The following is a 21,533-nucleotide window of genomic DNA, read 5'->3' as shown; positions in this document are numbered from 1 at the left end:
ACACATACTTAGGTGGGTGCAGGAACAATTAACATGATAATGAAGAAATTTGTGGTATCTGTCCTGGTGACCACCACATTTGGTTGTGCCCCAGGGGCTCCAGAAAAAGGGAAGTTACAAGTTACCCAGATAACAAGGGTATGTTATCATAGATGCAAAAAGACAGGATCAGTTAAGGTAAAGGTTGACCTTGTCAGTAAAGATACCGGCCTAGGATGTAACTGCCAACCATAACTGCTTTTAGTTAAAGTTTAATTTCAGACCATCCTTTGTGGTTACTTTAGGTCTCTGAGTTTGCAAGGCTGCCATGCAGGCCTCCCCTGAGCTTGTCAAGTCAGCAAGTGACCCCTTTCGCCCACATGACTATATTTGGAGAGGAGGTCTTTAAGGATTAAGGTTGAATGAGGTCATTGGGATGGACCTAATCCCATATGGCTGCAGTCTTTACCAGAGCATGGAACACAGATGGAGGGAACCCAGGTGGAGGGATGACGCATGGAGGGGCAACATCTACAGGCTGGAGAGAGGAAAAGACGCTGGGGACACCATGACGTCAGACCCCGGTGTCCCAACAGTGGGAAGATGCATTCCTGCTGTCAAGCACCCAGTCTCGTGCTTTTAAGACAGCCCGGCTAGAGACTGTAAATAAAATCCAGCTCGCAGACGGCCCACGGTCAGGACCAGGCCTCTGCACTCATTCCTGAGTGCAGTGAGACGGGGGGGGGGGGGGGGGGGGGGGGGTCGCAGGGGGAGCCCGGAGAGAGCTTTGTTCCTCCAAAGGAAACCGCACTTCCCGGAAACTGGTCCGCCGAGGCCCGGCCCACAGCAGCAGTGCTGCCCCGAGAGAGTGCGCACCGCTCAGAGAGCGCTCCCGAGCCCGCCCCCGCCCCAGATCCCCGGGCGGCTCCGCGGCCTCGGGGCCCGAAGTGCAGGCGGCCGGAAGCGACATTCCTCAGCACTAGCCCAGCGCCCGACGTGTCCCAGGCGGCAGCCCTGGAGTAATGCACCTGCACCGGCAGTGCCAGGCCTGCAGAAGGGGGACGGGGAGGGCGAGGTGGCGACAGCGACCCCCCGGGGACGCACCTGCGGGGCCGCCAGTGCGTAGCCTGACCCCGCTCCTTCTAACCTGGTGACGTCAGCGACGAGCCACCTGCAAATCCCCTAGAGCCCAGCCCCGCGTCCGGGGCAGCCACGGCAGGGACACCGACCACCGCGTCCCGTGTGGCCTAAGCCACCCAAAGGTGAACTCGCGGGGACTCGCCAACCTGCCGCTTCTACGGTAACTACCCGGAAGAAGCTGGACTCAACCGCTCCATCTGTCAGCCGAGCGCCCACCCGCGTCGGGATTTCCAGTTCTCGCGAGAACTTTTGGGCTTCTCCTGTATGCGCATGCGTCAGACTCGGAAGCCAAGTGAGCTGTCCACCTGCCAAGGGAGTGGAAAAAAGGCGGAAGCCATCAGGAAGGAGAGGGAGGAGCTGGGGGGGGCCTACGCCCTCTCTCCCTCCCAGCCCCGCCCCTCGCGGCGCGCCCCGGAAGGGCGTCATCCGCTGTATAAGAGCGCGTGCGCAGAAGCGTGCGGCCTTTCACATCTGGGCAGTGTCGTTTGTAGGTTGGTGTGTGGTCGTGATTTGTGCGCTAAAGCGATGATTAGGACGGAACCCTTTGGCCTAGTCAAAATGCAGCCGACTCGAGGGTCTTACGGCGGCAGGTCGAGGTCGGCTTCGGCAGCCTGCGGGCTGGGAGGCCTGGGCGGATTCGGTGTCCCTTAGGTCGCGCGGCCGCCACGTGCAACCCTGGGTGCTGAGTCCCAGGCGGCGCGCATGCGCCCTGCGGCCGGGCGAGTCCAGGACGGTCGGGTCCACTGGGTGCCCACTGGCCATCGTGAATCCGCTTCCCCGCCACTAAGCGGGACGCCTGCACACAGCGGGTGAGTAGTGTGTGCTCGTGGTCGCTGGTCGGTTCGCGGTCGTGGATCTCCATGTGTCTTTGGGACCTGTCACTGTGGCAGTCTCCCTTCCTAGCCATGGAAGAGCATTTTCTTGTTTATTGGCAAAGCTGTCACCATTTAATTGGTATCAGATTCTGACTTGCACAAGTAACATTCTTCACTTTTAAAACCCTGGAGGGTGCTGGGTTATTGCGCAAAGATCTATTTCTCAAATGTTTCTGCTAAGTTGAACTAATTGTTTCAATGGGTGATGGAAAACAAGGTACGTTCCTTTTTATCCGTATTTGAGTTAGTCTTAACTGCAAAGGAAGTGGAAGGCCAAAACTGGCCCGTACTGCTGGCATTATGTAACTCAAAGGAATAATTAGCCAACTAAGTCAGGAGTAAATGAACTACCTGCTAAGGTCTCCGCCCTGTGAGTTAAGTACACAGATCGGAATTTTATAAAGCTGTTCTTCCCTTGCAGGGATCGAGAAATCCATGACGTGAGTGAAGTCTCCTGGAGCTTCCTGCAGTGCACAGGACAAATGTGATTTCAAGTCAGCAGCTCCAGGAATGAGTGGGAAATGTGATGGGAACAAAACAATGTTCTGGAAACTACAGAGGAAGTATTTTCAGTATAGACCTGAATGTGTTTTTTTAAGTAGCGAATGAGGGTGTGGTTATAATTAAATAAAGTGCTTGATTCGTCTGGATGTTCAGTGTGCCCTGGCTGATCACTAAGTGGGAAGGTGCTTACAGGTGCTAGTGCTCTGTCAGGAGAGCATGTGCAGGTGGGAGAGGTGAGCATTTGGGGAAACGGATACATGAAAACCAGGTAGCCCCTGAAAGGTCAGTGGTGTGTGGGCTAGCCATCTCAACCAGTGATTGAAGAAAATTGAGTTTATTTAAGGAGAAAGGGGGCCTTGGAGACAGGTTCAGATGGTTAGCCCAGGAGGAGGTGTTGCTGCCCATTGCTCCCCTGGATGAAGTCTCATGGGACCCTTAGAGGTGGGGGTACATGCCTGTGGGGGAATGACACAGATGTGCTCCATGGTGGAGGGTGTGCACTGGTCCTTTGTCCTGAGCGTATTTAGCTCTTGCAGGTGGAACTCTTAGGTGAGAGTATTAATAGAATATTCATCAGCTTTCCAGGTGTGATCTCCACTGATTGGTAGGTGCCAGGGCAGGGGGTCCTGAGGCAGCCGTGTACCACTTGTCTAGTTTTGCTTTTCTAGGCCTGGTAATATCTTTAGGGAGAAAAAGGTCAGGGGGTCCAAACTTCATGACCAGTGATATACTGGGGGAGGGGGGTGTGGTTACCCTGGGGTTCATTTTCATTGATTTCAGAGAGGGAGAGAAACACCAATGATGAAAGACTCATTGATTGGCTGCCTCCTGCACCAGGGATTCAGGGAACTAGCCCACAACCCCAAGCATCCCGAGCTCTTCCCTGGTGAGTACCTGGCCCATCATCCTTGCTCTGTACATGTCTAACAACCTCTAGGGGAGAGGAGTCACGTCACACATATTAGGCAACTGCACAAGGTGAAAGGCTATGCACTTTATTTACACATTTGCATCTTAACAGAAGTCACATAGTCAACAAGTTAGATAGAAAAAAGCATATTTTGAACCAAAAGTTTGACTTGGAGGTTGAAGGAACTTTACGCCACTCAAGTTTCCTTTAACACTCCTAAAAGCTCAGGCTTTTGATAATGTTACTCTACTTGATACAGCATTGCAGTTCTACAATAAAGCAAAGCACCATTAGGTTAGCACCAGTTTTACCAAGCTGAGGATTTGCAAAACAGGACACAATCTGACGCAGAAGGAAAGGGAGAAGTCCCTCCTTAAAAGGATTACTTAGCCATTCTTAAGCCTAAAGTTTGCACTGACCTCTTCCCTTGTTTCTATGACTAGACTCCTGGGATAGAGGAGAACTAGACCTGGGGGTTGGGGAAGGACTCCAGCATGTCTGAACAGGGTCACTGGAGTATCCTGGGGGCATACCTTTCATACTTGGGCAAAGACCACACTGCCACCAAGAATGTCCTGAAAGGCAGGCCTTAGCACTTTGGGAGATGAGCCAGAAGGAAACTTCCCTTTGGGCAGGAGAACATGGGGGCACAATGCCACGGTCAGCTTTGGGACCCGCTTTGGAGTTTGGATTCAAGGCCCACCAGCTGCCTCACTTGCTCTCCAGGCCTGTTTCCTTATCAGCTTTTTGTAAGCAGTGCGGTGCCTGGGCACACACAGTGCCCGGGTACACACTGGTGGATGCATTACACGGGATGCAGTTCCTTTAGAGCTCCCCACGCAGGCAGGGAAAGCATTTTAGTGTATTATTAAACGGGATCATCGGGCTGGTCTCAGGATATCTACAGGTAAAGTGGCAGCAGATGGCCCTCTTAGGTCATGGTGCAGGAAACAGCATAATGCTAAGGAACAAACATGTTTACCCAGTTATGTGACATGGTTAAAAGTAACTAGAGTAGATATGCTAACAAATCTGGTGGATAAATTAGGTTGTGCATCCAACAAATTGAAGACATTCTTTACTGTGTTAGCAGGAATTCCACATTTTCCTAGCAACATGCAAGGTGGGTAGAATGCTGTGGTCATTGCCATGTGCCTGGTACAGAGGCCTCGTTCATGAATGTGCTATGACAGTCTATCCAGTACGGTCCCTTACCTCGGCCCTTATCGCACCTGACAAAGGCCACAGAGATCAAACACATGAAGCTTTGTCAGCCTCTGGGAGCAGAAACTGAGCTGAAACTTATGTAAACAGGAAACAATGGCACTCTTACTCTTAGTGAGGTAATGAGTATTTTTTCCGTCAAACGTGGGCACATAATATGAATCCATATATCACTGATTCAGTTATAAGTTCTCCAAATAAAGGTAAAAACATTATTGCACAATCATTATATACAATAATATCCAGAGGATTATGAGAAATAGAGTTAAATAAGGTTCAAATAAGAATAAAGTTAGTCTCCAGTGAAACTAACTTGGGAGGCAACAATGCTAATTAAGGATAATCAGTACCACATCGAGGTATCTACAAAACCGTTCACACCACAAGTTCTCCCAGGCAGCAGAGGGTACACAGTCCTGTCACAACTGCACACATGCGGACCTCAGTCCCCACTGGCGGGCATCGCTGGCTGAGGACCAATGTTGAGGTTGAAAGTTTCCAACACATTTTTTAAGTACTATTTCCTTGAGTGTTCCACCAGTTACAGTTTGGTGACACTTTTTATCCAAGGTACAAAGGCTGAAACTTTGGTATAAACGCCAGGTGAACCCTTGGCTCCACAGCCATACCCCCAGGAGGTCACCCCATACACGGCCCAGCTGGCTCCCGGCCGCTCACACACCAGGGGCCCTCCACTGTCCCCCTGGCAGCTGTCCACACGGCCGTGTCCATGGAGGCCCCCAGCACAGAGCATCCTCCCCGTGAAGTGGCCCTTGTAGCGCTCCTCACACTGCCTCCTGGGCAGCAAGGGGACGGCGGCCTGCTGCAGGGTTCTGGAGTAGGCTCGGCCTGCAAACCAAATGTCGGGTTAACTTCCAGCTATGGTCCTGCAGAAAGAGTTGCACTGGGCAGTTTCAGGAACACTAACCGTCTTTCAAATAAAAGCCCTCCTGGGACGCTAGTGCAGTTTAAATGGCACACAGTGCCACCACCTGCCTTTTGTCATGTTGGCACCTTCTTACCCTCCACTGACCTGCTTCTCAGCACTGAGTTTGGAAGACGAACTAGCAACATTACGGACTCGCTACAGACAGAGCCCCACAGAAAGCAGGAATGCAGGCGTCAGCATCTGAACTCCATATAGGAAAGATGAGGGCTGCTCGGGCTGGTTTGGGTTAGCACATCCACTCCTCTAAAATCCATCTGCCTCACTGACTTGAGGACTGATTACAAGTGACAATTACCGTCAGCACGTAGGTGACAATAACTGTCCTAAACAGAAGCCGTATCTTCATACAGATGAAGCAACAGCGTCCCATATATGACGGGCTTTAGTTCAACACCCAGGATGTGAATCCAAGTTCATGACCTCACCTGAATCCACTAAGATTTTACAACCAACCGTACAAGCAGCCATGGGCCGGGTGACTCAGCCCACCTCCCAATCTGTCATTTCTGTTACCTGTGTCTCCCCAGCCTGTGATGTAGCAGTTGGAGGCTGTCTTCTGTGGCCTCTCTCTCCAGAGCGGCAGGCAGGCGGGCAGCACGTGGCTGCTGAGCCTGGCGCACTGCCCGTCCGGGCCCTGTAACCTGACCAGGGCGATGTCATGGTCACTGCTGTCCGGCCGGTACGCCCCGTGAATGACAATCTGTTGGACTCCAATTTCTTCTTCAAACTCCTCAGGCACCAGCGTGTGGTAATCCCCAACCCGGACAGCATAGTTCCGAGAGCTGTTCCCATACCTGAGAGGCAGGAGCTAGTCAGCCTTTCAGATGCTGAAAGGTGGTCGTGGCCCGAGTGACAGCCTCTAGAGCTACTGCAAGCCCGTGTCCCATGTCATCCGCCCCCCTAAGATCCCCCTTTCCTTCCACTGCTCTGCCCCCACTGCTGTGGGACGCGGAAGTCATCCTTCAACCCCAAGGGACCTCAGTCCCTTGACCCTGACCTCCCTCTCCCCAGGCTGCATCCCATAATCCCGCTGTCCTTTTATCTGCCGACCTCTGGCTCCGGCTTCATGGGCACCACTTCCTAGGCTGTGGAAAGGGGAAATGACATTGAGCAGCTCTCATCTTAACTTTTTCCTGGAACATGAAAGTCGTCCACTGGGTACCAGACCTGTCCTTGGGTGTGAACTTAGAGAAGTTGGCATTCTCCAGTGCCTACCTGTAGAGCATAACCTCCCACTTGCTCCTGTCTATTCCTGGAAGCTAGACACTGCCAAACATTCGACAGGCTATGCAGGGCCCTGACAACGCCGCAGTGTGTAAGGTAATTTACCTGTCCAGCTCAAAACACCAAACAACGCTACAGAGATGATGTCGCTATCAGCCACCTACCACAGACCTGTAATACCTGTGCTTCCCCGAGGGTCTCCATTTCCAGCCTTAATTCATCTCCATTTTTAACACCCAGAGGCCTTTTACATGGTGCACCTACAGAATATCACCTGCTGGGCTCCACTTCAAAATGGAAGCAACAGTCAGGATTATCTCATATCCCGAGACTATAAAAAGCAATAGTGGACAATAATCAGATATTTAGATAATTCTCACTTAACTCCCATTTTCTATATACTGATACTACTATTATAAAGATTTAATATGTCTAATTAATGCACTCATGTTTTAAAGTAATACCCCAAGTGATTTATTACTTTTCTAATGAGAAAAACTGTGGTTGCACCCTTGAAAGTACTGCTGAAATGTTTCGTGTATCTTTGGAATAGAATTTAAAAACCATCTCGAGCATCACTGGCCAGTACAGCAGCCAGTTGAGTGCAGTAGCCAGCAGCCACCTGTGTCTGTTGAGTGCAGTAGCCAGCAGCCACCTGTGTCTGTTGAGTGCAGTAGCCAGCAGCCACCTGTGTCTGTTGAGTACAGTAGTCAGAGGCCACCTGTGTCGGTTGAGTGCAGTAGCCAGCAGCCACCTGTGTCTGTTGAGTACAGTAGCCAGTAGCCACCTGTCTGTTGAGTGCAGTAGCCAGCAGCCACCTGTGTCTGTTGAGTGCAGTAGCCAGTAGCCACCTGTGTCTGTGGGAGAACTTGAGATGTGGTTAGCCTGAATGGATACATGCTAAAAGTATAGAGACTCAGGACTTTAAATATTTAGTATAAAAAAAAAGGGTGCTATCTATATATATAATGTTTCTATGGATAATAGGAAAATTAAATATCTCAATTTTTATATTATATTTTGCAATGATAATGTTTTGGATGTACTGAGTTAAAGTGTATTATTAAAATTAATTTCACCTGGTCTTTTTAATCTTTTAATGTGGCTACTAGAAAATAAATTTAACACTACATGTATGACTTGTATTTGTGGCTCATTATATTCCTACTAGACAGCACTGGCCTAGAGAAAGAGGTTGGCATAAACTAGGCATCCCATTTATGACATATCTTTAACGCAGTCTCCTAGGCTGTTTATAACTTAAGCTTGAGTTATGAGACATTCCCTTCACATGACAACATTTTATGTCCTTTAAGATAATTACATTCTGTTCAACCTAAAAAAACAGTCTTATGCAATATTTCCCAGCCAGTCCGTGAGAAGGAGCTGATGCTTAGCTGCAATATGCCTTGCATCTGAACTGGCCGCATAAATAAGTCCCACACGGTCTAGACACCGGGGCCGCAGCAGCAGGACACCGCTGCACAAGGAGATTCATGATTGAAATACGCGTGAAGTCCCGAGCAACCTTGCTTCTCGCGTCACTTCATGCTTGGACCATGGCAACAGCGCACCACATGGTCTTCCTCTTCAGGCTCTAACCTGAGCATCATGTTCAAGTGTAACTTGAAATCCATCCTCCACGCTGCGGCCAGAGTGACGTTTCCCACAGACAAAGCAACTGCCCTTCTGACTACCCTTCGTGAGGTTCCCACGGTCCTTAAATGATAACCCATCGCCCAAGAAAGGCCCTGTCCACCCCGCCTCCAGCCTGGACCTGTGCCGTCTCAGCTGTTTAAACAGGTGCCTCACAGCCGCCGGCTGCTCAGCGGGTGGGGCATTGTGCAAGAGTGGAGAGGTCCCAGGTTCCATCCCCAGTAAGGGGTGTGCAGGAGGCAACCCATCAATGATTCTCTTGTTGATGTCTCTCTTACCCTCTCCCTTCCTCCGTCTCTAAAATCAATAAAAACATTTAAAAATTTAAAATTAAAAAAAGTGCCTCACAGCCTCCTCTTCATTCAAACCATTTGCAATAGTGCCCGCATCCTCCTGAGACAAGACAGACTTTATCTCTCAGGTCTCACATCAAGAACACCCGAGCAGCCCTTGCTGGCCCGGAAACCGGCCAGTCCTCTGCGCACTCCCAGCAGCAGGCCCTTAGTGTTTATGCCCGTTTCTAGGACTTGCTAAGGCGTTACAGGCCCCTCGTGTCAGGGCCGCATCCTACTCGCTCTCTGTGCTGACCACTCGAGAGACACGTGGGCCGAGGTCCCAGTGTGATTGGATGTGCACAGCGCTCACTGTGGTTCTGGCTTCGCAAGGAAACAGACTAAGAACCCTTCAATGATACCCTTTGCTGAAATGTCTTCGACTCCCCCTCAAATAAAACTTGGAGGAAATCCGACACATGAGCAGGAGAACCCAGCAGCTCAGCAAACCCAGCCCCACCTCCTCTGAGAGTCCACGTGACAATCAACAGCAGCAGGCGGCGAGAAGGAACAGAGCCAGTCAGGCAGGGGCAGGTCACATCTGTGCGCACCCCTCTCCATCTCCTCAAAGGCCAGGATTCCATCGGCCCATGCACGGCTGCGACTGGGCTCTGCTGTCGGATAAACCCGAAGGCTGACACGCTGCTGTGTGAACGGTTCCAATGGCTTGGAGAGAAGTGGCCTGTGTAGCGGGACCCATCACACCGGTGGAGCAAGGACCTGCCACCCATGCGGAGCGGGGACCCATCACACAGGCCGAGTGGGGACCCATTGCACACGGAAGGCCAGGAGTTCAGCCGTGGAGATGTAGCTGAAGAGGGGGCAGAGCTAACTTCTAAACAGGAATTAAATCACTTCTATAAACCCGAAAGGCCACCCCTTGGAACCGAGCGCTCGGTACCCCACTGCAGTCTCTGCAGGTCCTGGGGGACCCTGTCTCCGCGGGCGTCTTTCAGAGTTTCCGATGGTCAAAGGGAGGCTGTGTCACCCCAAGTCCCCGAACCCAGGAGAACACAAGCTGCAGCTTGTTCTGATCCCTGGACGCTGTCTATGCCTCTAGGAAGCTCACTGCACTGGAGATGTGAGTTGCAGTTGCCGTGGGCACCTCGAACCGGAGGCCCATGGACCCGGGTAAGGTCAGGGACGGCGTCCCACAGATAAGGCGGTCCATTTGCAAAACAGCCTTCTCCCTGCTCACAGTCAGGGTGGGCACTGTGTCAGAAGCCACCACCGGGCCCCTGCCTATATCCGCCCCTGCTCCCTCACCCATGCACCCTCCGGGCACGTGGGGGAGACACTCGGAGTGACTAGGAGGCAGTGAGTCCGGGCGTAAAGTGCACTGCCCACCAAGAGTGCAGCATCTTAACCAGACCCACCGCCTGGCAGCCGAACCCCGTCGTCACGCAGAAACCATTGAGGAACCCCTACGCCGCGCTGAGTAATAGACAAGACACTGGTTTACAAACACACGGGAGAGATGGCTGGCTTTCAGCAGCGATCCGGAGGGAGCATAATGTACATAATGCCGTGTACACAGACAAACCCCAACACGTGCTCATAGACCTTCCAGGAACCCGAGAGTCGGATCAAAATCTTCAACCTCAAGGAGAACTGGGGGGCGATTTCCCCATTTCCCGTGCTTTCAGCAATGAACCCTAAGCCTGTGACTTCTTGCAGAGACTGAACAGGAGGGTCGGAGTGAAGTGCTGAAGCGTTTGCTGACTCCACCCCCTCCTCCACTCATAGAGCAAGACCACCGGATCCCCCACTTCACTAACAATCATCTCTGATTCCTCTTCTCGAGCCCCGACACCCTGCCAGCCAGCGTCGTTCTGAGCTGCTCCCACGGCACATCACTCTTCACGGTGGACCATCCGGCCTTCACTGTGCGGCTGAAGACCAGGTTCCGCGAGGTAAATCCCCACACAGTTCAGCAATTAGCCCCAGAGGGGCGGGGGCTGTGCAGGTCCCAGTGGCAGGTCCACGTCTCTGGTGACAGGCACCAGCTGTACCATCTACCCAGTGTCTCCCCCTCCCCCTTTCTCCCACTCCTGTCTCCATGACAACCTGACATGTGCGAAGGCTCCCCATGCACGTGGAGCTCATCACGGACCCTGGATGAACAACTGCTCTACTCTACCCACTCAGGTCTACCCCAAACATCTCCAATGACTCGCCTCCCCAACTCCTCTCAGCCCAGGTCAAGGCTCAGAAACCTCCAGTGCTGCCACACCACCCACTGAATGAAGCAGGAAGTCACACCCTGGGCCCCAGGCCTGGCCTGCTTCTCTCCAAGCCCTGGATTCCAGACCCACAATCCTAACTGAGAGCTGCCTCCCTTCAGACATGCCTTGTGGTCCTCACCCCTGGGCCCTCCCCATCGGACGTCACCCCAGCCTCCACTCACAGGGAGCCACCCTCTCTGCGTCCTCTTCCCACCCCAACGCCATCTGTGAGCTATCCCAGGGCTAAAGAAATAAAAATCAACGATGACAAAAACACCTTTCTTACATTAAAACAAAAATCCCCTTGCCTTCCATGACATCTGTGGCACACATCTAATCAGCTTCCACACCCTCTCCCCTTTCTGCTCCCTCCTGGGGCACCTGCCCCTCTTCGTGCTGTGGCGCCCTAACTGGGCACAGGGCTGTGACAGGGACACTGCCGGGCACCGTCAGATGGTACAGCACAGCTCTCGGCTGCTTGCCGTCGCTGCTCGGGGGCAACCGCATGACATCACCAACTTACATGAAGGCCAATGACACTGAAACCCACAGGGCCTTTCCATTTGTCTGCATTTAAGCAAATATCCTGGAACTAAATGCCGCAGTAGGCTCCTCCTCACTCTGCACGGCCTGTTCGTCAGCCATCCAGGTCCTTGGCCACATGAGGCCACCTTCCAGCCTCCTGTCCCTCCACCCTCCTGCCACCCTCCCAGCTCCGGGACGAACATGCTCACTGGGACAAGAACAAGTGTCCTTCGCCTCCTAAGTCCTTCCTCCTCATCATTCTTCGAATGTCCAGCCCAGACTCTGTTCTCTGCACTGAGCACGTGGGGCCTAACCTTCGGTGCACATACAATCGCTGAAGATGCTTGGAAAAGTGCAAACTTGGGGGTCTCAGCTCCAGAGACAGCGGATCTAAAGGAAGGGGCTAGGAATCTGGGTTTTTTTAAAATATATTTTTATTGATTTCAGATAGGAAGGAAGAGGGAGAGAGAGATAGAAACATCAATGATGAGAGAGAATCATTGATTGGCTGCCTCCTGCACACCCCATAGTGGGGATTGAGCCCGCAATCTGGGCATGTGCCCTTGACTGGAATCGAACCCGGGACCCTTCAGTCCGCAAGCTGACACTCTACCCACTAAGCAAAACCAGCCAGGGCAGAAATCTGGAGTTTTAAGAAACTGAACATATAACATTGTGATAAGAAGACCACATTTGTAAAGGGAAGCCCCAAACTTGTCCTGATCCTGTTACATCAGCAATTTTCATGCCTCCCTCCTCCAGGACCTCACAGCTACATGGAAAACGCATATGAATGCAGGGGTCCTGTCTGTCTGTCCTCCACTCTCACTCTAGAGCCTGGGAACATCGGGGCTCAATAATCAGCTGTTACTGAATGACTAGTCTTTTTTATCTGTGCCACTCGGGTAACACATGAATATGTTGTGTTACCTGGTGCACAGGTGGCTCTCAAACTCCCCCACTCAGGTGCCATCCCGGGAATGACAAGGCGATGTAAGACGGAGCGTCCTCTGCAGCTCCTTCAATGTGGCAATGCCCACAGATATTCACACAACAGACGAGAGGCGGTGACTAGAGACCTAACACGAGATGCACGACAACTCGGACGGAAATGACGGCGGGGAAGAATCGATGTTCACACAACGTGCTGGGAACTATCCAAAAGGAGAATATTAACTCAGGTCCCCTCCCCACCCATACGCTATACACAAAAATAGACTGCAAACAGGAAAAATCTATACATAAAAACTAACTATTTTTAGTACAAAAATAAGAGAATGCCTTCATTATATGGGGCTAGGGAAGATTTTTAAAATAAGATCTACAAAGCATTTATAAACTTTAAGGGAAAAGGTAGACAAATTTAGGCAGATTAAAATTGAAATATCTTCCTAAGAAAAGCCACGCCCCTGACTGAGAAAAGGTATTTGTGACACATGACAAGGACTGTGTTCACAGAACACAGTCAAATACTTAAAAAGCAATGACAAAAGATAACCCAATAGAAAAGCAGGCCAAGGACAGAAGCAAAGAGTTCATGAAAGAGATGACACTCGTCAGGCAAATGGATTTTTAAAAAATCCCAGCCCTTGAGGACAGGCAGAATTAAAAATGTTGGCAGCATCACGCGGGGGTGGGTGTGAGGCACGGCCATGTCACTGTGCCACCATCAGCACTGGCACCTCCGGCCGTAACTCCACGGAGCCCGGGCGCAGCCTGAGAACTCAGCGACGGATATGACGCCCTGGGCCAGGACCAGCCAGCCTGCCCCGTGTCGCTGCGAAACGGGCAGGGTGTCCCCGGCAGCCCCGCGCCTATGGAAGCCACCAGCCAGCCGTCGCAGGGGGACAGGGCAACTGCGTTCCTCTCAGCAGGAGCTGAATTCCGCTGAAGGAAGCAGTCCCCACCGATGGATGCGGATCTACAGGAGGCCACAGCACAGCTCGTGGAAATCCAGACATCAAAGGTCTGCGTGGGAGAACTTTTTCACAACATGGTGCCCAGTTTATTTAAAGCGTGACTAGAAGCACTTTCAAATGCACAAGATGAGGTGCGCATAGTGGGACTCCACACCCATCACCTGCTTCAGTCATTCCCAGCACTCCGCCAAGTTCAAGCTGGGAAATGGCCGTAAGTGGGACCCCGAGCAGGGACAGGGAGGAAGGGGGTCGGGCTGGGACCCCAAGCAGGGACGGGGGGAAGGCCGGTGGGGGCAAGGCCGGTGGGCTGGGACCCCGAGCTGGGACAGCGAGGAAGGGGGTCAAGCTGGGACCCCAAGCAGGAACAGGAAGGCCAGTGGGCTGGGACCTCGAGCAGGGACAGTGGAAAGGCCAGCGGGCTGCAGAGCAAACCCCCACCTGAGCACTGGGACCCTACTCCATGACTTCCTGTGTGTGGAGGTGGGGGGAGGGGTGCCTCTGAACTGGGAGACTTCAGCTGGGACCAAGAATGTTTGTGACAGGAGGAAATAATCAGGATGCCATCTGACTCTCTAGAAGGTACAAACAGAGAAACTAAAACACACAAACACCATGACCCAAAGGACCAGAACACCGAGCCTGCACCCTCCCCCGCCTTCCTAACCAGATAACCAGGGGTCTCCGCTAGCTCTCGGCACCATGTCACCCTCGGGCATGCTCTCGGGAAGCACTACCGTAGCTGCCTCCCCCAAACACCATCTTCTGTTCTCCTAAGTTGAGGCTTTCTCTAACACCAGGGCAGCGGGGAGCTCCCTGAGGGCCCTCACTCCTGGGCCCCTCCCTCGCTCCCACGGAGCCCAGGTGCCCACACAGACCTGGCCCTGCCTCGGTGCTGGGGGAGGAAGGGCGGGAAGGGACTGGAGGGAGGGCTGTCTGGAGTGGACGTACCTCTTGAAGCAGTGCGCGGCCGTCAGCACCCAGCAGCTGCTCAGCAGCGTGGCCCCGCAGAGGAGCCGGCCGTCCCTGCGGGGGGACCTGAGGCGCAGCGACACCTGCCAGGGCCAGCCGCCCCTGGAAGAAAGCAGGCGGCTCATCAAGGCCCAGGAGAGGCAGGGGAGCATCTTTAGGACAACGACTGGCAGGCTTGGGGGCATCAAAGGGCCCGGGTGAAAGATCCTCCTGCCGTGGGAACGGTGCCCCCGGCCCCGCACAGACCGGCACCTGGGCACCCCATTCCAGAAACCAGCGCCTCCTCTGTGCTTCGGGATGAGAAGTGTGCTCCCCGCCTTTCACCCTCCTCACGCCCCTCCCCTAAGCAGCCTGAAGAGCATTCACTGGGCAAAGCGCTGGTTTTCCATTAGCATGTCCAGCAGCAAAGTAACTGCGAACAGGAGTCACGTCCAGAAGGAACAGGTGCCACACTCAGTGAATTCTGCAGCTGCGCTTGCTCTCCGGGTGGAGCTGGTTTCTGCCGCGTGCGCTCAGCAGCTCGGAATCAGGACAGCGACGTGAAAACCACACAGGGCCTGGATGCACAGTGTGGCCCGGGTTTGATTGGAAAACACCACGAGTAAATCACGGACCCAGTTTGTACCCGAGTGCATCCCAGTACCTCTGACCTGAGAGTCTCCCCTGAGGACCTTTACCTTAGAGAGTTCTTCCCGCCAACAATGCGCTTCTGCCGACGGTGCAGCGGTCGGAGCCCACAGCCGGACGGGATGGGCGCTGGGCAGAAACGAGGAATTACTCTCAGATCGAGGGCGGGAAACAGTCACACAGACCCCGCTGCTCCTGCTCCGTTTCAAATGCCTCCTCCTCAAACGACTGGCTGCTTTTCTGACAGGAGCCAAACGGTGCCTTCTCAAGCCCCAAGGCAGCGCCACTCACGGCAGAGCGGGGCACTCGGGTTTCCCGGTTCCGGATCTGACCCATCAGAACCTACACCGCCTCCTCTGCTGGGGAGAGGCTGTTAGGGCTTCGGGAACATTAACCAAAGGCCACAGTGGTCTAGTCCCTTGCTTTTCACACAAAGCCCTCTGCCAGCCCTGTGTGCACAGGCAACTCTGAGGGGCAGCGCCTCCCTCAGAGGGCAGCTGACCCACATGCACACCGACTCCCATATCAACACACCAAAGGGCTTACTGCGCCCCTTCAGGTGGCAAACTGTATTTATTTATTTATTTATTTATTTATTCATTTATTTATTTGTTTGTTTGTTTGTTTACTTAAATTTTTTAGGGCCTTCTGGTAAAAAACGGAAGACCTGCTAGACAATTCAAGAAGAGCTGTGAGCACTTTTTAAATATTTTTTTTAAATATTTTTATTGATTTCAGAGAGGAAGGGAGAGGGAGAGAGAGATAGAAACATCAATGATGAGAATCATGGATCAGCTGCCTCCTGCACGCCCCGCACTGGGGACAGAGACCGCAACCCAGGCATGTGCCCTGACTGGGAATCGAACTGCAACCTCCTGGTTCATAGGTCGACGCTCAACCACTGAGCCACTCTGGCTGGGTTGGCAAACTGTATTTAATCACACTTCCAAGATAACAAACTTTACAGCAAGAGCATAAAAAAAGAGGCCAAATTAAAAATATATGGTAAGTGGTGTGCAAAAGCAGATGAAATCTAAGGTATAGCTAATTTTTCGATGTTTCAGAAGGTAGAATTGACAGGTGAGCATTCTGCTCTTTGGGGAAGTACATGTGTATAAAGGGTAGGTAGAGACTGTTTTTCTTTCTGGGTGAGGACATGGAGACCTGTCAGCACCAATGGTTGCCTTGGTAACCAGTAGAGGGTGGCCCAGCAGGAAGTCAGCACTGGCATGTCCTATGGAGGAGGTCCCGCAAGGTCCCCAAGAGGAATGAGTGCCACATGAGCTCATGCTCAGGCTGGGTCCTCACCGCAGGATGCCAGGCCTCTCACTGGCACTGCCAACTGTAAAATATGGGAGAACATACGTTTGCAGGAACCCTCCGAGCCAGGCCAGCGGGATGCTGCCAAGCAGGGACGAGGTAATACTGAGCCAGCGGGGCTGGCGTTGACCTCATTCTGAGCAGAGCACCAGCTTGCAAGGAAGGAAAATCTATCAAAGGCCATAAAGTCCACTGGTACAATGATTAAAAGGCTATGAAGCTCATTTATAAAAGGATCTCCTCAGATGACCAACGGCTGAAGTCTGAATCACCTTCTAGCAGTCGGTCACTAGGTCTCGAGCCTCAACACAGAAGCAACAGGTAAATAAGGGATACTCTGCATCTGGGGGGGTCTGCAAAAAAATCTTTTTATTTGACGTACAGTAGCACTGGAACCATGGAAATGTATCAAAATAAACATTGCTACAACTCTAGGAAGGCCTGTCCTGGCTGGTTTGGCTCAGTAGATAAAGCATCAGCCCATGGACCGAAGGGCCCCAGGTTAAATTCTAGTCAAGGGCACATACCTGGCTTGCAGGATCAATCCTAGCCCCAGGTCTGGGCATGTGCGGGAGGCAACCAATCAATGTGTCTCTCTCACATCAATGTCTCTCTCTCTCTCTCTCCCTCCCTCTCTCCTTCCACTCTCTCCAAAAATCAATGGGAAAATATCCTTGGGTGAGGATTAACTCTAAGAAGGCATAAGAACAAATGCATAAATCATGGAGAAATAAATCTATGTCATACTTTAAAATAGGTTTACATGGGAATATAGTAAATACAGTAAAACATTTTACAATTACTGGGTTTTTGTGTTTTTCTTTTGCTTAAGGAATAATTGAAAGAATGTTCTACTAGTTATATTCCACTTGTAACTGGAGGTTGGATCACTGAAGGGAATTTAATAAAATAAGTTATAACCAACACTTAGGAAGAACTGGCTTGCCAACTCCTATTTGTCACGCATATAAATACATGTGTCTCCGAGCACAAAGGGTTGTAAATGTTTCTCTCTACATTCAAAAGCCCCTCAGATAGTGAAGAACTACATGAACGAGACCCAGCTTATTTACCGTCTGCTCTTGGGCAGCTATGAAGTGATGTGAGAGGACAATGACCAAGTGCTGAGGCACCTGCTTTGCAGAAAACCCAGCATGTCATGACTGTGAACTTCAGTCTGTGTAAACAAAGAGGTGATGGCTCTTTCCATACAACAGGCCAGTTTTCTCCAAACAGCGAGTGCTTCCGCTTACTCACTTACCCGGGTGCACGCCATAAGCGGCTATAATTCGCAAGGGTGGCTTCCGTTTCGGACGTGTGGCAGTTAACTGGTTAAAGCAGTACTTGTTTCATAAAAATTACACTCGGAGCTTTCAAGAACTCTTCTATTTAAGCATAACACATCAGTGACTGCCTCCTATGAAAATATTCTTTTTCCTTTTCCTGACATTTTTAATTTCACAAAATAAAATCTACAAAAAATAATTTCTTCTTCTATTTAAAAAATGATCCCTGTTTTAAATATCAGGATGAGTAGAAGTGCCCTTCTGGCATTCATCTTCATATTTTCATTTCTTTTTATGAAATAAATGTCAACTCGGGCTTTCAGAACACAGACGACTCGGACGGTTACTGCCTCCACAGCGGCTCGGGCAGGAGCGCCCTGGCTCCCTGGACACGCCTCCCAGCAGCACCGGGCGGCGTGCATTCCTGGGCTGGGGCTCGGCTATGGGGGTACTGCTCCCAGTCATGACTGGGGGCTCCAGGGGCCAGAAGGGGACTTACCTTTATCACCGTTACCTGGCGCTTTCTTGCCAAAATAATCACAAATAACGCCCGCGTCTTCACTGTGGCGACAGTTGTGCCTCCCGATCTCCTGTTTGAGGCAGTCGGCGAGGGCCCGCTCGCTGCCTGTGCACGCCACGTTGTCCATGTGGATGGGCCCCCTTCCTTCCCCAAAGTACGCCATGGCCCGCGCCCTGGCAGGGCCCCTGCAAGAGAGCAACGAGACCTGAGAGGCGCCCGCCACACAGCTCAGGAGGCCAGAGCAGGTGCTTTCCTTAAGGATTGGGCAGGTACCCTGACCAGGGCACGTCCTTGGAAAGCAAGCTGTGCATCTGCAACGCAGATGACTGCAATGGAACGAGCTGAAGGAAAAGCTTCTCTCACTCTCTCGCTGTGTCATCACAGTTCCCTCCATCCAGAAGGTGTTCTGCTTAGTGTTCCCAAGGGGTCAGCTTCACGTTAGTCCCTGAAGTGACCGTCCAAGTAGCTAACTGCTGCTGTTTGAAGGCTTTCTCCTTTCCTCGCTTATCAAGCTCCAAGGACTGAAGCCACTTCTCAGTCTTCATAGCTCAGTGACTCCCCCTTGGCAACGCATTAGAATGACCTTTGGGGGCTTTTAAAATACACCAAACCTATAACCATACCTGGTGCCGGGCCTGGTTATAAAGTGGATGACTGTCTCACCATTATGCTGTACACCTGAAACTAACACAAAACAATACTGAATGCAAACTGTAACTGAAAAAAATTAAAATTTAGCAAAACCTGGGCCCCACCTGTCCGCATTAAAGGAGAATCGTGGATGGGGCCAGGCCTGGGCAGGGTTTCTATGTCACCCTGTGATTTAAGGGGACGACCAAGGCCAATGCCGCTGCTGCCGGAGGTGTCGCTGGCTCTGTGCCTGTGCCCGCAGCCCAAGGCTTTCATCTCAGTTGAATCCTGAAATCAAGCCCCTCCCTGCTCCTCACACCAAGAAACAAGATTTTATGAGGATAGCTTTAATGCACAGATTTGTTTCTAATTTGTCTTCCCATTAGGGCTGTGATGGATCATTTGTTAGGTGTTCTACCTTCAGAAAAGACCTAGTTTTTTTCACACTGGTCTCAATTATTTCCAAGTGTATTCCTAGATTTTTGTTTGTTTTTGTACCTTCTATATAGGAGATTTCTTAATTTTTATTTTCTACCTAACCCATAGGAATATTAATGCTTTAAAAAATATTTATAATTTATAATTTACATTAATAAACACTAGTTATAGTGTCTTTCCAGTTGATTCTCTTGGGTTTTCTAGGCAGACAATCATTCTATATAATAAAAGCCTAATATACTAAGTGTCCGGTCATTGGGTCATCCATTCAACCAATCAAAGCATAATATGCTAATGATATGCTAAGGATACCCAACTGCTCACTATGACATGCACTGACCACCAGCGGGCAAAGAGTCAACTGGTCAACCAATCGCTATGACGTGCATTGACCACCAGGGGGAAGACACTCCTACCAGTAGGTTAGCTTGCTGTGGGGTCCGGCTGATCGGGACTGAATGAGATGGGCTGGACATGCCCTGGAGCCCTCCTGCGGTTCTTCCCCGGCCTGATTGTGCACCAGTGGGGTCCCTCAGCCTGGCCTGCACCCTCTCGCAATCCGGGACCCCTCAAGGGATGTCAGAGAGCCAGTTTCAGCCTGATCCCACAGGCCACTCCCCTTGGGAGGGCGCCAGACCCAGGACTCATGGCTGGCAAGCGCTGCTGCAGCAGCACAAGCCTCTCCCGATCAGGACTAATTGGGCATAAGCCCACGGCAGGCAAGTGGGGCCGGAATGAGCGCAAGTGGTAGGCAGGAGCTGCAGGCAGCATTGGACTGGGTTTCGGCCCAATCCCTGCAGGCCACCCACAGGGACCCCACCCGTGCACGAATTCATGCACAGGGCCTCTAGTTATTTATATAACAGTTCTGAAGTCCTTTTTAATACTGATACCTCAATTCTATTTTTTAAAATATGTATTTATTGATTTCAGAGGCGGGGGGGAGATAAAAATAATGAGAGCCCTAGCTGGTTTGGCTAGGTGGATAGAGTGTCTGCCGGAGACTGAAGGGTCCCAGGCTCAATTTGGATCAAAGGCATATATCTCGGTTGCAGGCTCCATCCTTGGCCCTGTTCGCAGAGCTGTGCAGGAGGCAACCAATCAATGTCTCTCTCACATTGATGTTTCTCTCTCTTGTCTCTCCCTCTCCCTTCCACTCTCTAAAAATCAATGGAAACATATCCTTGGGTAAGGTTTAAAAAAAAGAAAATATCGATGAGAGAGAAACATTGATTGGCTGCCTCCTGCATACCCCTATTGGGGATTGAGCTTGCAGCCTGGACATGTGCCCTGACCTAGAATTGAACTGTGACCTCCTGGTGGACAGTGGACGATCAGCCACTGAGCCACGCCGGCTAGGCCGATACCTCACTTACTCATGATGACCAGGACTTCCTGGGTCATGGCAGTTATAGTAGGCATTCTTGTTTTGCTGTATTTGATGTGTGTTTGTGACATAAAATTAAGGTGGTTTTGGGGAGAAACCAAGATAGCGGCATAGGTAAACACCTAAACTGCTGCCTCACACAACAATTTCAAAACTACAACTAAAAGACAAAATGGACATCATCCAGAACCACAGGAAGGCTGGCTGAGTGGAAATTCTACAACTAGAAGGAAAGAGAAAAGCTCACTGAGACTCACAGGAGCAGTGGAAGGCAGAGGTACGGAGGCGCGTGCTCGGAGAGGGCTGGCACCTGAGTATGCGGCTGGCTTTCTCAAGCGGGAGGGAGACACACAAGCTCCTAACTGCTCTGAACTCCAGTTCCGGGTGAGACTCTGGGGACCTAGACTCATACGGGGAAAAACTGGACTGTCTGGCAGTGGGCAAAACTTGAGGGTGGCTTTCTCTCAGAGGTGCTTGCAGCGATTACTGCAGGACACTGAGACCCAGCGGCCTCTAAGGGCAGGGCTGACTGGAAGCCATTGCTGTGTGCTCCGCCCTGAGATCCCACCCAATCCAAGCTGAGCACAGAGGCTTTTGCATATAAATAGCCTGGTCCTTTGAATTCTAATCTTACCTAACAAACTGCAGCTGAGTCATTGAGACCCAGAACATCCAAAAGAAGGCCCAAGGCCCCGCAGCAGCTTGCATTGCTTCACAACTGAGCCTCATCTGGGCAACTCTAACCCCCAAACAAAGAAGGGGAATCTGCAGCTCTCTCCATAGCTCCTGCTGGGTGGCCTCAGGCAGAGGCTAAATTAGCACTTCTTTGGAGATCCAAGAGCCAGTGTACCCAGGGATCAGAGTGGGACTATCCAGATTACAACTCCTCAGATG

General features: G+C 51.5%; 1 protein-coding gene and 1 long non-coding RNA gene across 2 annotated transcripts in view; one reads left to right on the top strand and one right to left on the bottom strand.

The window, feature by feature from the left end:
- Positions 1-822: 822 nt before the first annotated feature.
- On the top strand, positions 823-2,644 carry LOC308251638. Its single transcript, XR_013960953.1, has 2 exons — positions 823-1,928; positions 2,416-2,644. It is a non-coding gene; the product is annotated as an uncharacterized lncRNA (long non-coding RNA).
- An 835-nt stretch (positions 2,645-3,479) lies between these two features.
- The window catches only part of PRSS12 (serine protease 12), an 83,456-nt gene continuing 65,402 nt past the window's right edge, over positions 3,480-21,533 (bottom strand). The window contains 5 exon segments of the mRNA XM_080674729.1: positions 3,480-5,481; positions 6,095-6,375; positions 14,411-14,533; positions 15,109-15,187; positions 18,164-18,369. Of these exon segments, the coding sequence (XP_080530855.1) occupies positions 5,174-5,481; positions 6,095-6,375; positions 14,411-14,533; positions 15,109-15,187; positions 18,164-18,369 (997 nt within the window). The 3' untranslated portion in view covers positions 3,480-5,173.

The sequence above is a fragment of the Plecotus auritus genome (genome assembly GCF_963455305.1).
Source record: "Plecotus auritus genome assembly, chromosome: 6".
Taxonomy (NCBI): domain Eukaryota; kingdom Metazoa; phylum Chordata; class Mammalia; order Chiroptera; family Vespertilionidae; genus Plecotus; species Plecotus auritus.
This window is presented reverse-complemented; position numbering and strand designations above follow the sequence as displayed.